This window comes from Limulus polyphemus, unplaced genomic scaffold (assembly GCF_000517525.1).
Source record: "Limulus polyphemus unplaced genomic scaffold, Limulus_polyphemus-2.1.2 Scaffold363, whole genome shotgun sequence".
NCBI classification, from domain to species: Eukaryota; Metazoa; Arthropoda; class Merostomata; order Xiphosura; family Limulidae; genus Limulus; species Limulus polyphemus.
The window spans coordinates 264,866-283,588 of record NW_013665973.1 but is presented as its reverse complement, the minus strand read 5'-3'; the positions used below and the strand labels follow the sequence as shown (position 1 = coordinate 283,588).

The window sequence follows — 18,723 nt, the reverse complement described above, 5'->3', positions numbered from 1 at the left end:
AAAATATTATTATGATTTGTTGTAGAACATAAGATTTTTTGCTGTCGCTTGTAGCACAAATAAGTAATGATTTATATAGCAGAAAATAACGTAGTCGCATTTTGCCATGTGTTTTGACTTTTCTAGTGAAGTTGTGACACAGGTGTTTTCAACGTCTGGTATCTTGTGACAAAACGGTTATTTGAACCCACACCTAAATATTCAGCGTTGTTGAACTATCAACACAAGATTTGGAATAACACCTAACGATTTTCACAATGCCGGTGTTTGGGCAAAGTTTTACAGCTACAGGAATATTATGGGTGATACTATCTTTAACAGCATCTATCTGTAATTGTGTGGGGTTTTATCTACCATATTGGATACGAGGAACCATGTTTAACTCCACTGAAGTCAACTTTGGTTCTTTCCGTCGGTGCAATTACCCACGTCTCGATGAAAATGGTGCTGTGACCATTGTCTACGAATGCGGCCGATACGTCTCTTTTTATGATATTCCTAGTGTGTCGTGGCAAATCACGACCATAGTCGTTGGGGTAGGGGCCGCAGGGTCTTTACTTGTGGCTCTGACATCTCTCGCTTCGTGCTGGGTAACAGATGTGGTCACTAGGAACAGCATGAGAGCCTTAGGAGCGGTTCAGTTCATTGTAGGTAAGGCAGTCGTTACTAGATATAAGGTCAACACATTTTTTTAAAAGTGTTGTTAAATCGCAGGGCTAAGGTACAAACATCTTGTAAAACTGAACTGCAATTCAACATGCGTTGTGTTTCATATTACATTTCGAATGGCTAGTAAAACACTCTAATAAACAATGACCACAATTACAAATAAGGAGGTAAACTAGTTATGTGCAAAGTTTATTATTATCATGTTTGTAAAATACATACAAGAATTTTCAGTTCATTGTCGGGAATATTTGTTAATTCGTCATGAATCTATCATCTCTGAGATTTGTTGTCTTCTTCAGCTGCTAATGAAAATATCTGCATTTTTTACCGTTCACGGTTTCTTTACGTAAGCCTAACAAACAATTAAAATATCAATATAACGAAAAGGTCTTCGGTAGTTGAAGGAAACCATGTTGTTAAATAAAAGTGTGTTTAATAAAGAGAATAACAATAAGAAAAAACAAACAAACGAGTAGTCACTCTTTCCTGCAATTGAAATGTGTCCTACAAAAAGCCCATCTCCTATTTTTGTCCAGAACGTCTACATCGATCTTAAAATTACAGTGATTCCACGTTTATCAAGTTAGAAATAGGTTATACGACAACATTAATCCTGATATTATAGTGAACATATAGTTTATCAGGCTGGAGAACGGGTAAATGATTTTAGGGTGATTGTTATTTCGTTGCTTATCAAGGTAGGGAAGGGACACTTGACAACGTGTAAGTGAAATTTTAAATATCTGTGAAAGGGTATCTTAGAGATGATTGAACAGCATGTTCACAAGAAAGATGCGCAACTCTATCTATCCATGAATGCTATGAGGAAAAATGAGGAGTTTTAATTTTTATTGAAAATCTTCCTTGCCTAAGTTTCTTTAATTATAGTGCATAGAGTTAATAACAGGATAAATCCCTGATATTTTGTCTGAAAAGTCACATCATTTTCAGCTTTTTATTTAGATTAATCGAAGTAAAAAGTTATCTACTTTGAAACTGTTACTGAAAAGTTACACCACCTCAAGCTTTATATTTACATTGATCAATTTAAAAAAAAAGGTGTCTACCTTGAAACTCTTACCGAAAGTTACACTATCTCAAGCTTTTTTTACTCACATTTTTCGAAGTCAAAGAAACGTTGCCTACCTTGAAACTTTTACTGAAAATTAAATCGCCTCTTTTTTGCCACGAGTTAATAACGCGTTAAATACTTCGTAATTCTTATCGAAAAGATGGATCATCCCTCTTTCTTTCTATTTACATTGTCATAACGTTTATCAATGAAGCTCTTACTGACAACCTTCATTCGTAAGTTTTATGTTACTTAGACGTTCCAAGAACAATTAAAAGTATAGGGTTATTTATTTGAGATAATGTTTTTTTCTAACTTATACCATTTAAAAACGACAATCTTTAAGGTTGTTAGGTCAAACATCACTTATGCTACTGTCGATAATTAGACGCCAAAAAAGTATGGAGTTTTCGAACTTGGCACATGGAACACAATTTTTCATGAGCTTTGGAAAAACCATAACGGAGTTCTTTGGGTTTTCGTAAGCCAGATAATGTGGAGTTAGAAATATATATGTATCATAAATAATAAGAAATGATACAATTGGAAGAAGAAAAAAAGCACGGGTAGACTTTACAAAAGTAGACATTCACCCTTTCAAATACACATAAGATAAAAAGGATCACAGCTCTTTCTGTGCCATCTCCTATATGTGACAAACTCATGAATAAAGTGTACAGGCACAATAATGTTTTCTCTAATGCACACAACGGTAAAATGAACTTCTGGGTGGTACAAACAATAGCGCGTGCCATAAAGTAACGATAGCATAGCTTGTTAAAATGAATAAAGCATTTTTACATTACCTATAATCGTGGGTTTCTTTAAATAAGTCGTTATGACGGTAGCAGCATTTTACTTGTTATTGCTGCCAAAGCAACACTTCAGCTTGACGATTTATGTTATTCTTAGACATGATATTTGTTAATCTACTTTGTAAACATCGATATGGAAAATACGTATTGCATTGAAGGTTATAATTGAAAAGTTGTTTTAGTGCAAAGCTACATAATGGCCAATCTGTGCTCTATTCACCGCGAGAAATCGAACCCTAGATTTTAGCATTGTGACTCCGTAAACTTACCACTGACCTACCGGGGAACTGATTACAAATACAGACAAGAAAGCTCGTGATAACCAATCAAGCTATACATAGAATTTGAACTGTATTTTTTATAATTTGCCCTGAATAACAATTGGTATAAACATCATAGAATTTTATGTTTTTAATACGATGTAAAACCGCTTGTAGAAATGTTGCAAAGCAAAACACAACCACTTATAAAAATATCAACAGCAATAATAATAATTATTTAAAATAAACTGATTTTTTTTTTTTGGATTAAGAGAGTTTCCTAATTTGACGCAAGGCTACGTATGAGATATGTGCACATAATCGTCCCAATTTTGAACTGGTAGGCTACAGGAAAAACATTTTACAGCACCAACCACTACTAACACTTGGGCGACCCTTGGCTGATCAAATACTGGGATTTAGATCCAAAGTGTACGGGTGTCTTTCCGACAACGAGTCGCGAACATCAATTCTCGGATTCACATCCCGGGCACCTTAATAACTGGGCCACGCTTCCCCCAATTTAGTATGAACATCGTTACAAATGTGAAATGTGAGACACAAAAAATAATATTAAAAATGTTATATTCTGTTCAACCATAGGAGATATCCGAAGCTGTAAGTACAACACCTGCTTTAAAAACATTCAAATAAAAAGACTATCATAGCTGTACTGTTAACATTTTATTGATGTATAATTACACGCGAACTTTTTTCAACGTTAAAATACTTTTATTTGCAAGCTTTCAGCCCTCTTACCGTAGCCTTCATCGGGCAACAATGTGTAATTCTAATATTAATTTACCTACGTTACGAGTCTTAAAAAATAATGTTACCTATACTATGCCTTGTTAAGCTGGACAGTGTGATGAAGATTTAGTCTTAGCTACGTAATTATCATGAAACATGATAGTGATTCGTAGTAAGGATCCCAAACGTTCGGACAAAAAGCACCTTAAACAGTAAAGATTCAGATCAAACAACATTTGAAAACCTTTGCTATTGACTGCTAAGACTGTACATATATAAAAATGAAGAAAAAAACATGCATGTTAAACTTACAAAGAAAATAAAATCCGCTTGAAACGGCCGTTTGTTCTTTTACTTTTGCCTGCCTACAACAAAAATCACTTGATATATTGCACCCAAACCTTTTACAGAATACTAAATAAGGTATTGCAAAGATCATAGGGGTATTGAAAAATCGATTTCTTTTTTTTATATTTTACATAAGCTAAGAAAACATCATAATTCTGGTGTAAACGTTATTATTACCTCTTGAAGTTAGCTTTTTTACATACATCTGATGTTCCTTTAAAAAGCTGAAGTACAAGGTGAAACAGGAATTACCAGCCAATAACAGATGAACATTAGATGACTGTAACATGTAGATACTCTATGCTTTATACATTATGCGATCGGTGTCTTTAGGGAGCCAACCCCTATGTTATGTAGGAAGTCAAGGAGTAAAAGAAATCAATACACATTATACTAAATTTTATAACACACATTCGGAGAATAATTGCTTTAAGAGACACGAAGGTTTATTTAAAGCAATGTTTTAGATGTATATGTTTTATTTGAAAGGCTGCTTTTCTACTGGTGAAATTTTATACGCGCTTAGTGAAGGTTGTGCCTTAGTCTTGACATATATTTGCCCATTGCTATGCTTTATATATAGAGATAATTTACTTACGCAGAAACTATAAATGCTCTCTATATTCTCAAACAAATCATCATGACAATCTCCAGCTGCAGCTTAACATTTTACATATCCAACTAATGCGATCAAGTAGTCAATAGCTACAGTAAATCATCATGAACCGTATCAGCTAGCTACTAGCTATTGTTTATTATCATTACAATGTATAAAGTTAGCTACCATATCAAGTAATCCTTTGCCAATAGTTAAGCATAAAAAAAGCCAGTAAACAAGATAAATAACAAATTGGAAATTTAAAAACCTGCAAATAGGGATCGTAAAAAAAGTAAGCAAACAAGGCTGGAGATACTGTAAACATTATTTACTCAAACTACAAATCCCTATTTTGATTCCACCAAATGTAATTCTAGATAACAGCACGGAGCTGTTATTCATCTTGTAATATCAAGCGCCGTGTTCCAGTTCAGCAATCTTTTCATGAATAGCTTCATTCAAAATTATGCATTGTGTTCACCACATTATTGTTTCAAAATGAATGCACCTCATTTTTTTGTGCACCTCATTTTTTAACTATTGCCAATAGTTAAGCATAAAAAAAGCCAGTAAACAAGATAAATAACAAATTGGAAATTTAAAAACTGCAAATAGGGATCGTAAAAAAAGTAAGCAAACAAGGCTGGAGATACTGTAAGCATTATTTACTCAAACTACAAATCCCTATTTTGATTCCACCAAATGTAATTCTAGGTAACAGCACGGAGCTGTTATTCATCTTGTAATATCAAGCGCCGTGTTCCAGTTCAGCAATCTTTTCATGAATAGCTTCATTCAAAATTATGCATTGTGTTCACCACATTATTGTTTCAAAATGAATGCACCTCATTTTTTGTGGATCTTGAATTTCTTGGTCCGTGTCCCGTTATCGCCAAAAGAAATCGCATTCTGCACTTTGGAGCCGTGGGTGCGTGCGTTATAGAGTGACGGTGAAATCCCAATTTTCGATTTGATAAAAGTAGCCCTAGACTTGGCGTTGACTTCCTTTTAATCTATCATTTCAAAGTTAGGGACAGCTAACGCTGATAATCCTCATGTAGCTTTGCACGAAATTCAATACACAAACAATTTATCCTTCCGTGACTGTCTCACTGATACTACACACTATAAGACACGAATTTTACGGGATTCCTAAGACGTTATTTTATATCATGTAGTTTTGTTGTTTAGCGAAAACATAAAATGAATTTTCTGTAGTTATGTAATCCAAGTTTATTAAATTGGATTTAAAGAAACTCAAGCAAATTGAAGCAATATATAGATAGACACAGTAAATAATGATCGAACTTGGCTGATAAGTCATACTACTTTATAGAAATATCTGTTTTACAAACAAATAGAATAAAGAACAGGAAAAATGGACGAAGCGAATGACCATAATGAGCTCTATTGTGCACTGAAAACTCGTACTGTTCAAGGTATTAAATCCGAAGAGATTAAGATGTTGAGGTGGACTTGTAAGAATGAAACAAGTGCCTTGTTTCACGCTGACACGTAAACAAGTGCCTTGTTTCACACTGACACGTTTTCTGCTTACATAAAACATTACAGTTTTTAATCTTGAAAGAAAAAGCCCCAAGGATCCATGGTTCGAGTTTCGTTGCTGAAAAACCGCGTTCCTCTCTTTGTGGACTTATTTGTGCGTCTAGCACAGGTAGCTCTTGAGTAGATTTGCGCGAATATCCGAAACAAACAAACAAACAAACCTTCCGTCATCATAGAAAAACGATATAACCTCTCGAAATTAAGACGATATAGCAATAACCCAGTAAGAATACAGTAAATTTTGGTGAATAAATGTGACAAGAAATTGTATAGAAAATCTGCTGTCTTGTTGAATTGCGTAACAAGGACGTCTATTTAATCTGAGACTTTGATTTTTGTTCTACGTGTCTTATTGGTTTTTTCTTTTTACACATACGTCGTGGCAAAACCCGCAACAAAATGAAAAACAACAACAAGTATTTGAGAGGCATTATATTTTTAATTATCGTATTTCGAAGAACCTTTTATTAATTGAGAGAGGAAAATTCAAGAATAAAGGTAGGTTGTAAAAAGTGTTAATCTTGTTTGACATAACTCTTGAAATTTTCTGCTTTTGTATTCTTATGTTTTACGCCATAATCTTCTCATATTGCCGATATCACCAGTAACTGCAAACTCCTTGTTGCACACATGTAAACAAGAGGTAGTGTATAGTCAAGTACTCGAGACAGAGAGTCTTAAATCTTTAGCAGAACATGTCACGTAACTTCGTAAAGACGAAAAAGGCAAAAAATTGTAATTCGCATACCAAATTTCAGTAACTTTAACTGTAGTTGTTTTATTTATCTAATTCCAAATCTCAAAATCATCATATTTATTTATATTGATGTAGCATCTAATAAATGCATAGATAGAAACTAATTTCTCCATTCACGTTTATTTGAAAGGATGAAGCTAGTATTCAGGACTACAGAACCACTCTTTCAAAATAATACATTAATATTACATTGACACAGAATTAAACTCCTCAAAACTAAATATACCAGTAATCTGGTTACATTACTAAAATCTAATTTCGAACATAATGCGGAAAAGACAATCTTTTCTCTAGGGTATTTTTAGGAATAACCTATGGATGACACATTCATTAAGAAAACAAAACTATTTAATCTATTAGGGCAACACAACTAATTACATTGTAATAGCTACAATTAAACAGTACAAATGTTTGAAGTTTCAGTTATTTTAATGAATGAAACAGGCAGATTATGACAATTTTGCATGATTTTAGTCTCACTCAGCTATGTACCATAAAGTTTACGTGGAATTGTCTCTAGTTCGTTCTTTACTGTTTAGAGACGTGCCATCCTCCACTCTTGGAGCTAAGCCCATTTTAGCCTAATACTCCTAACTGGGTGTTTGGAGGAAATGCTTTTCTTTTTTTTTACAAACTGAATATGTTAATCTAAACTCAAATTATGAAAACATTAGTGTGCGTATATTAGTGGCAAGACTTCTCTTACTTTTTATATTGGATTTGTTTGTTTAAAAAAATCGTACTTTGAACCAAAACGTAAGTGCTTGATAGGTTCTTTTTGACCTTCATAGAATTTTTTTAAACTGAAATATTAGAACGAAATGATGTGTACCCTTATAGACAAAAAAACAACAAACAACAAAAACAACACGTGTACTTCTACCAGATTGTATTTTAGGAAAGCGAATTTCAACTGCACTAAGGTATACAGACACACACAGTAAGATTAAAGACCGGTGGATCTCTCCAGCTGTTCCAGAAATAGTCTAATTGGAGGAAGCGGCAAATAGCAATTTTGGCGCTAATCCAATAGCTGACACTGAGTCTATGAGTTTTGGGCTTATAAATTCCCTCGGGTTTCTTTGATTTCATGTTCTTCTTGAAAACATATAAATTTGATGAAGCACATAAATATAAATCACACACATATTGCCTCAATTACGTTGACTTAACGTAGTATCAAGAGACCTAAGTATATCCCTGTTGAGATGTTATTTCAGAAAAGACCATTTGTATGTACCGTTATTATAAGTAATATTTACGTCTTCTGTTATGAAAGAACAATGGTGGTAAAGTGTGACTCATTTTTTACACGTAAAGGAAGGAAGTATTAAGCTAAGTTCTGGCTAAATTCGATGACGAGGAACCCACTTTGAGATTAATGATGCTTGGAGACGGCTTGAATGGGTAATGAGGTAAAACTTTAATATAAGTTTAACATAACAGCAAATGTATAACGTTTCGATAAGGTTTTGTCATTATCAGGTTCTGACTAGTGTTATGTTTCTCTTTGATTGGTGGGTTAGGTGTAAGTTTATGAACTTACAATGCTAAAATGCGGGGTTCGATCCTGTGTGGTACATAGCGTGTAGATAGCCCTTGTGTAACTTTGCACTAAGAAAATAATAACAACCTTTTTATTTTATTAATTCAGATATTCATATAATGCTATATTTTTTGAGCATTTAACCAATAAATTTAGCTATGTTTACTGCTGCTATTCAGTTTCTTTAAAACTTCCACGCTATGTAACTTTCATATCTGAGTAACTACCGTGTTTTCTTTTTGTGTTTTGTTTGGTGTATCACATTAAACTTCATCCAAAAATTATAATAAGGGATTCTCTGTTACCATAATGATAACTTGACTTTTGACGTTTGATCCATTGGCTACGAAACATGACGAACTTAAAATCCACTGATATAATTAGCATATTTTCGTTTGACACTATAACTTTCATGAGTATGAATATCTTCCGCTGATATAATTAGCATATTTTCATTTGACACCGTAACTCCCAGGAGTATGAATATTTTACGCTGATATGATTAGCATATTTTCATCTGACACTGTAACTCCCAGGACTATGAATATTTTACGCTGATATAATTAGCATATTTTCATTTGACACTAACTCCCATAAGTATGAATACCCCCAGGAACAATAAAGAGCAAACAGAGTTATCAAAAGTAGTTAACTTTAAAAAAGTTAATATCTGAAAAATAAAACTCGCTAACTTTCAGTTAAAACTATACTTGTTTTCATAGTTAGATCAAACCAATTATAATACACACAAAAGAATAATAAATGCTAATTTTAAAACCTCAACTGCATATAATTATATACACTGTATTTACATTTTGTCAAGGTATAGAATACATACTTTAGGCTTACGTACACATAGATATGTCTGTATATAAACTAATGAAATAAGATGAAAGTTTTATTAAATCCAATTTTGGTTTTCTCTCGTGGAGAGTATTTTTTATCATATATTTCATATTTCTGTAGTAAGAGTGTTTTAACAAGATTTTGTTTATAATTCAAGATGTTATAGTAAATTGTGTCTCCAATTTGCATCTAAATGTTTGGAGAATTGGTGGGGCAAGTTTAGAGCCAGTTGATACCTCTAAGTGAAAATGTTTTATTCTTAAATGTATGCGACTTCTTCTTTAGAGGCTTTTTTTAGGTAAATGTATATGAGTGTGGTACTTTGATTTTATTGCAACGTTATTTGTACAGATGCTTGTGCAAAGTGGTTGTAGTCCTTTTTGGTCTCCATAACTCTGTGTTGGCTAACCTCTTCGCAATGGCAAAGGTGAGAAAGAAAAAGAGAACCAAGAGGCTATGTAGACTGTAATCGAATCATGGATGTAGAACTAGTCTTAGAATCTCTCACGAGGACGCCTATAACAACACTGTCTATGTAAATAGTTCATTAATTTGTTGTTAAGCACAAAAATATACAATATACAATCTGTGTTATCCCCACCGTGGGTATCGAAACCCGACTTTTAGTGTATTAATTCCTTAGACAACGGGAGGGGGGCAGTATGAGCAAAATGTGACTTGTTGACATTCAAAACTTCTATATGTGATTCATAAACGTAGTTCGGTCCTGTTTTTATTGAGTTTCGTTATAATTTTCGTTTTCCAGTTTCTCGACTCTCTTGTTTTGTAGTTCAGTTTTAACGTTCTTCTTTATGTTTTTTATAACTTTTTATTTTGTATTTTTCATATTTATAATTCATAAATTATTGATTTTCATGCACATAATCTCATTCAACCATAGGTCCTGAGCTTTTTCTATTGTCCATCAAATTATTTTAACAGCAGCTGTGAACATGTTGTTGAGAACTTTAAAAATTATTGGCTCAGAACAATAGATATAAGTGAAATAATTTTATTTATTAGGAGCCACTTTTATTCCACTGAATATACTGTGTAGTAGATAATATTAAATATTATTTCAAGTTTTATTTTTAAGGTTAATTTAGCCATTAAAACTTTAAAATAACTAAACGTTTCGGGATATTCACTTTTAGTAATTAAACATTTCGAAGTTTATAAACAATGAGACGTAATGGGTTTGGATTTATTGTATTAGAACTGTAAGTTTTATTATTTATTTGTACAACATTTTAATAACATGACCGATTTCAGAACAAACAAAGTTATTATTTTCAAACTACGAGTCTTTAAGTTGTTGTTTTTTTAAGAATATTTTTTTATATTACCGTTGGCTTCTCTCCAAATAAAATTATTATTTCATAACAGAAACATTTTCGCATTATTTATAACAGCATTGCTGACTGTTGGCCTACTAGAAATATTTATTGATTTAGAACTCTGTGTTATAATGTGAAGAATTTATCCACTTATCTCTATAGAACAGCTCAGAATCCCAAATCCTCTATATCCCTTATGGTATAAACAGTAAAGAAAAATCGTTTTTTTGAAAACGCAAGCGATACACAAAGAAGATGTATTGGAATATAATCTCACCATCTATATCCTGTTATTTATTCAGCTCGTTGGTCAGTGCTGGTAATCTTTATAAATTATTAAAAGGTTAAGCGATCTTTGTGATTTTAGAAACGATTGATCACAATCCAAGAATAAACACCGTGCATGAGCTGGGAATAATTCATTTCTACGTTTTTTGTAGAAAAGATGGCAGGATGTGTAAGATAAACAAAACTGACCATATACAAAAATCTTACTGAATACACGTTTGAAGCCGACATATTCACTGAGAAGAAACTTATTTTCAAATTTACGACTTTCTTCATTCACAAACAAATATTTTATTCTTATTACCCGAATGACTCTCAACACGAAGAAACAATCATTATCACGAGAAAAATACAACACTATCAAGTTTATGGTTTCAGCGTTTGAACACTAGTCATTCAACCAATGAAAATATAAGGTAAAAAAACTGTAACGTAAAGGTTTAATTAGTTTGAATTAGTCATATAACCAGTCATTATATAAAGTAAATAAATCTGTAACAATAATGTTTGAGCATTTTGAGCTCTAGTCATACAAACAATCGCCGTATAAAGAACTCTGTAATATTAATGTTTGAGTATATTGAGCTCTAGTCATGCAACCAATGACTAGACAAAAAGATAAAAATAAAATTTTAGCATTAATGTTTAGGAAACATGGACTAGCCACACAATCAGTCATTGTGGATTTTTAGAGCTACGTAATGTAAAGAAATTTGCAACATTAATGTTTGAGTATTTTGAGCTCTATTCATACAACCAATCTCTATAAAAAGGAAATTGTAACAATAATGTTTGCAGATCTTGAGCTCTGGTTAAGTTTGTTTTGAAAGGAAGGATTGTTCTCTATTCTAAGAACTTTTAGATCGGAATTAGTAATATTTAGTTCTGCTTCCACCACTTCTGAAACTAGTTTAACTAGGTTGTGTGAGGGAGTAACTTAATTTCCTTCTTACTTCCTGGTTTTTAGTTTTCTCTCTAAAGTAGTTTCATTGGTTTCTATGATTTAAATTTCTGTAGTGATTATATTTATGGTTGGAATATCTTATTTGTCTGTACGAAGGATCCTAACTAGGATTCGTATTAATGGATTCTTCAGAGTTATATTCCTCAGCATTGTTTTTTTTTCATGTTCTTTTGTTTTATTTTCCAAATGCTTTCACTATTTTCTCCATTCCTTTTACAATCTGGCTTCCGATTTGAATTTTTCGTATGTGTTTTTTGTCATGGTTTTAATGTTATTTAGCAATTTATTACCAATATTAGCGGTTTCATTCTCATAATGAAAGCCCATTGATTCAAATGCTTTAATTTCCACTCTCATTTCTGATCCAAGTCTTATTTATTTTTCTACTTACGTATTTGAAGTGTTTTCTTATTCTTGAAATATTTTTGGTTATTACTGGTGGTTTTTTCAAGAGATTGTTTTTATAAATCTTAGCTAAATTATTAGATTAAAAGAACTCCATTAGTTCATGTTCCTTTACTTATTATTTCCTTTAACTCATTCTTTGCTTGAAGTGGATGCATGTTGTTTATCACATTATTTTCTTTGTCTTGAGGATAATCTAAATTTAAATTAATTTGCAATTTTCTCATTAAGTTTAGAGGCAACTTCGAAAACCTTTGAAAACAAATATCCAGAGCTGAATCAATTTTTTCTTTTACACTAGTTTAAGGTACACGTTAGATTTTTCTAATGATTTTATCCGTGACTTTTTATATATTTGACAAAAACTTCACGAATGTTTCATTAAATTTATCTAAAAGTTCATCATAAGCAAAAAAATTGGCCGTAACTGAATAATATCTCACGAGATTCGAACATCTAATGAGATTTAGATTAGTCCTAAATACATATGCTAAACTAATAATACACAACAATCTTTATAATGAAAGTATATTACTAAAACATGTTCAGACTGTTACTAAAAATGCAACTAGATATATTAAACATTCCAACGAATACTATTAAAGAATGGAATTCAAATACAAAATATAAAGCATCTTATCATCGAATATCTTGCGATAGCTGCATCCTCTGGAAACTACGTCACAACGCTAATCAGTAACACAGCAACACGTGGATAACCAATCAAGTCGTTCTTCACTCGATCTAGTAATTACGCGCTTATTAATACAACATCCTTCGTTATGGAAAAAGCTGAGTTTAATAAACTTTTTCCACTTACTTTTCGGTTATTTCGTTTAATCCCTTTTCTATACAACGTTCAATAATCAATTCATTGAGTTTTTAAAACTAATGTTCAAACTGTTAATAAATAAAGTTAACTCTTCTGTAAATACGATAAACCTCGTGAAAGTTCAGTAGCAATAATAAGACTTCGAAAGGAAACTTACAATAATCTTAAATATGGTGACGAAATAACGAGTAACAAATAATGTAATTTAAGCAACAATTGTCTGTTTGTGATTCACTGTCTTTATAATGAATCTTATACAACTCGCAGTCTTATTTATCTTGAATGGGGCAAATCTTTCATAATGTTATTAATAATGAATAAGCAATACTCACTCTTCATAATTTTTTATATTAAAGTATAAGCGAGGCACACTTCTCAGAACCCCTTGTTTGTTTTATCGAATTCGTAATGTATATTTTGTACATATTAGCATATTCTTTATGCAAACTTCTCAGAAGTTGTTGTTTATAGTAACACTTAATGAACACTCCTCAGAAGTTGTTTATAATAACAAGTAATGCATACTCCTCAGAAGTTGTTGTTTATAACCATATGTAAGGGAGTCATACTGTACAGGTTGTATTTCTGATGTGTCGTGAAATCCAGTTTATTTGCTTGAAATGAATTAGTCGTATTAGTTGAAGTACCTAGATTTTTATCTGTATTTAAATGTAACAGAACGACAGTTATTAGATTACATTAACAGACTTTGCATGACGCCTTGGCAATAATATTATATGTTATATCACTGATAAAGAAATCTTTATTAATATCGATAAATCATCGTTTCTCTCTCTTATTTTCCATATCTTGCAGTTATACTGATTATCACAGGTGTTACCATATATCCAAACGGGTGGAGCACTAGAGAAGTTCGAGAAGCCTGTGGTGGCATTTCAGACTCCTATGATCCTGGTAAGTTTTTCCACTAACAAAAACGACGACACCTTTCAGTAGTCCTTGTTAGTTAAACTTTACCACAACCACACACACACATGTATATTACTAATAATACACATTATTGAAGATGTAGTTTTACTGGGAAGTGTTTGTATCACATATTTATCTGTATACAATATACACAGGTGCCATTTCCTTGTGGCTGAAACAACTTTTCGTAACAGCCTCTATTTCTTTCAAAGCTACAGCTGTGAGTCCAGCAATTTTTAATTCCATCAAAATCCACTGTAAGCAGCTTTTGGATACTCATTCACGTGATTTTCTTTTCACTTTCCTGTGACTCAGTTTTTCACTGTATTTTACAACATGGTTTATTGAAGAGTAAGTATTTGAAATAATTCAATTGATTTCGAACCTTACTTAGAAACAGTATTATTTTCTAGCGGTATTTAAATTATTTATCTTTTGTTAATGGCTTTGGTTGAAGTTTAAATTACTTTTACTGTATAAAATAAGTCAATGAAAAATGTTACCCTCGACTGACTTAAGTAAGTCTGTGATCTAATGACCCTTTCTGGAAAAGCACATCACTGAATTTCGTGACCTTTACTTTAAAAAGTGACTTGTGACAGCCTGAGGAAGTACACCAAATAATTATGTGAACCTGACACAAGGAAGATAATGAATTAATTATTTGACCATAACCTAAGAAAGTGTATTAGTGAATTAAATAACACGAATAAATTACATTAGTGAATAAAATTTCCTTAACCTGAACGATACATAAGTCAATTTATTAATTTTAAAAAAGTGGAATACATCAATCAAATAAGTGTACCCAAACTGAAGGAATAAATCAGCGAATTAAGTGACAGTTGTTTCATAAGGTGCATGAATGAATTAAGGGACGCTAAGCTGAAGAAGCACATAAATAAATAAAGTAATCTTCCTAAAGATAATATATCAATGAATTATCTGATCCATGCTAAAAGGCCCTCCAGTGGCACAACGGCAGGTCTGCGGACTTACACCGCTAGAAACCGGGTTTCGATACCTGTGGTGGGCAGAGCACAGATAGCCCATTGTGTAGCTTGTGCATCACTACAAAACAAAAAACAATCCATGCTTAAAGATAAGCATCATTGGAATAAATGGTTTTAATCTAAGTGAGTAAATTAGTGAAATAAATGACATAAATTTCAACGAAATATAACAGTCCGGGTTTGAGAAAGTATATCAGCTAAGGGCTAGTAGTTCTGGTTTGAAGATGTACTAAGGAAGGGTTAGTAGACCTGGTTTAACTAGGTATATCAAGGAAAGTCCAGTAGTTCTAGTTGGAGAATGTATATTAAGGAAGAGATGGCAGTTCTAGTTTGAGGGATCATATCAAGACTTGAGAAAGTATTTCAAGGAAGTATTAGTGGTCCTGGTTAAAGGATATATATCAGAAAACAGATTGTATTCTTGCTTCGAGAAAATATATCAAGGAACGCTTAGAGCTCCTCGTTTGCAAAATTATTAAAAAATAATTATTATACCTGGTTTGAAGTAGTGTTCGTCATCCTGGTTTACAGGTATATCAAAGAAGGGTTGGAAGACCTGGTTTCAGGAAGTATATCAAGGATTAGCTAGTAGAACTGGCTTGTGAAGGTAAATAAAAAAAACGGTTAATAATCCTGGTTTGAGACTATATCAAGAAAGGGGTAATGATTATGATAGTAGGTAAATAAAAAAAGGTTAACAATCCTGGTTTGAGACTATATCAAGAAACGGGTAATGGTTATGATAGTAGGTAAATAAAAAAACGGTTAATAATCCTGGTTTGAGACTATATCAAGAAACGGGTAATGGTTATGATAGTAGGTAAATAAAAAAACGGTTAATAATCCTGGTTTGAGACTATATCAAGAAACGGGTAATGGTTATGATAGTAGGTAAATAAAAAACGGTTAATAATCCTAGTTTGAGACTATATCAAGAAAAGGGTAATGGTTATGATAGTAGGTAAATATACAATACCGTGTAAAGTAATCTAAAATAAAGTTTCGATCCACTATTACGGAACAAAACTAAATTTATATGGATACAAGTTTCGACACTTTCATGAGTCCTCTTCAGTACAACGTTTGTTTGTGAGAGAAACACGGAAATTCCAAGTCCCTTAACGGCATATAACGTCAAAAAGAGGTTCAGGTTAAAGTGACCTTCAAAGGTGAAGTTTGGCAACCTTTGGATTATCGAACTTTCCGTAATTTTCTTTTGACATAATTTCTAGTTTTATATGTTGTTTTGACTAATTTCTAGCTTTATATGTTGTTTTGGCATAATTTCTAGTTTTATACGTTGTTTTGATATAATTTCTAGCTTTATATGTTGTTTTGACATAATTTCTAGTTTTATATGTTGTTTTGACTAATTTCTAGCTTTATATGTTGTTTTGGCATAATTTCTAGTTTTATGCGTTGTTTTGACAGAATTTCTAGCTTAAATGTTGTTTTGACATAATTTCTAGTTTTATATGTTGTTTTGACTAATTTCTAGCTTTATATGTTGTTTTGGCATAATTTCTAGTTTTATACGTTGTTTTGATATAATTTCTAGCTTTATATGTTGTTTTGACATAATTTCTAGTTTTATATGTTGTTTTGACTAATTTCTAGCTTTATATGTTGTTTTGGCATAATTTCTAGTTTTATGCGTTGTTTTGACATAATTTCTAGCTTTATATGTTGTTTTGACATAATTTCTAGTTTTATATGTTGTTTTGAGTAATTTCTAGCTTTATATGTTGTTTTGACATAATTTCTAGTTTTATACGTTGTTTTGACATAATTTCTAGTTTTATATGTTGTTTTGACTAATTTCTGGTTTTATATGTTGTTTTGAGTAATTTCTAGTTTTATACGTTGTTTTGACATAATTTCTAGTTTTATATGTTGTTTTAACATAATTTCTAGTTTTATATGTTGTTTTGACTAATTTCCATTTGATTTTATGATCAAGTTTCCTCATGTGTTAAAAAATGACATTATTTGTTTGACCATTTTAACATACTTTTTACGTCCTAATAGTTTGGTATCTAAATTTCTACCTGTTTCACCAAAATAAGCTTTTCCGGGATTGGTAGAGTACTATATAAGCAACCTGATCTTTATCTTGAAATGCAGGCTTATTCGAGGGTATGACATTTTTAACGGTGTTGGGATATTTATAAACACTTTGAAACTGTTATTTTTCACACACTTCTCCAAAGTCTCAATAGTAGAACTGTAGTTGACGCTAAGCATTTTATTTTTATTTTCACATGTATGTTAAGGATGGTTTGGTTTGAGAATATATGAAGGGCCAGTAGTTCTGGTTTGATGAAGCATATCAAGGAACGATTAACAGTCCCGGTTTGAGGATATATCAAGGAACAGTTAATAGTCCTGGTATGAGGACGTATCAATGAAGAGTTAATAGTTCTGGTTTGAAAAGATATATATAAGGAAAGGATTAGTAGTCACTTGTTAAGGATACATCAAGGAAGAGTTCTTAGTTTTAAGGGAAAGTTGAGGAAGGCTGATTTGAGGTATATCAAGGAAGAGGCTGATATTTATTTTCTTCTAAAGTTTTATTTTTTCTTAAATTTGTAGAAACAGTGATTAATGTTCACTGTTCGATGATAGACAGCCTTCACAGCAGGGTATATAAATCTATAATTCTTATGATACGTAATGTTCAGTTTGCTAGCTCCTTATTTAAATTAATTTTGAACATTACTTGGAAAATATTACAATGAAGCATAACATTAGTTGCAAAGAACAGCAAAGCACCATGTGTCTGTCTTTCACAATTCTAACGTTAATAGGCATGTTTACCAACCTTGAAGAAAAAGATATTATATACTAGGTGTACTTCCGCAAGGTCGACGAAAGTAATCTGTTTCAAGAGTAAATAAAACCGAAATTAAAAGTAACAAATATTTTTTATTTCTTGCTTTTGAAGTTCATATGTCATTCTGTGTTGTAGCCTAAAACATGCCTACAGCATGCGCAAGTGTTACTGACGTTACGACAGTACAAATTGCAACGTTAAGCGTCCCTTATGTGACGTCATTTTAGTGTTTACTGACTGACTGACAGACAACACACTATTGTACAATAGTGCGAGTGGCTAAAACAGGTGACCCCTCTAGGCGGTCTTCGGCCTCCTTTCGCGGAAATCAAGTGTGGTGCCGCTACAAGCATGTACAAATATATATGAACCCTTTATGCAAAATATTACATATATATATATATGGATTTTAATATGCCGATTTTCTATAGCTAAATTTGCCTTCAAAAACATGATTGTGAGTTGTTGTTTTTTCCATTTCAGGAACTTGTCATCTATCTTCATCTTTATATTTGTTGGGAACAGGCGGGATACTGCTAACCCTGTGCATACTTCTTTCATGTTGGGCTTCTCGGACTAACCAACATTCGTATCGAATATGACCAATGGATAGGAATATAGTTGATCTTTAAAAAACTCATCTGTATTCAACTATGTTTTATGAGATTTTATATATTTGTTCTTTAAGACATGGACATTATAAAGCTATATGACACAACAACATTCATGTTTTGGATTTAAACGATTTGTTAACCACAACTGATTTTAAAAACTATTAGTAAACTTATGTATAAAATGAACAAAAGTACAAGTGAGGACTATAAAAATGGAACAACAATAACAAATAAATGCAAATATTTCTCATAAGAAATATATTGTTTAAAAATAGTTCTA

General features: G+C 32.0%; 1 protein-coding gene across 1 annotated transcript; it reads left to right on the top strand.

Annotated features, from left to right (window-relative positions):
- The first annotated feature begins 257 nt into the window (after positions 1 to 257).
- LOC106457701 (lipoma HMGIC fusion partner homolog) lies at positions 258 to 18,431 on the top strand. The gene is made up of 3 exons (XM_013917147.1): positions 258 to 651; positions 13,870 to 13,968; positions 18,313 to 18,431. Exons 1-3 carry the CDS (start codon positions 258 to 260, stop codon positions 18,429 to 18,431), a joined length of 612 nt encoding a protein of 203 aa, XP_013772601.1.
- The last annotated feature ends 292 nt before the right edge of the window (positions 18,432 to 18,723 follow it).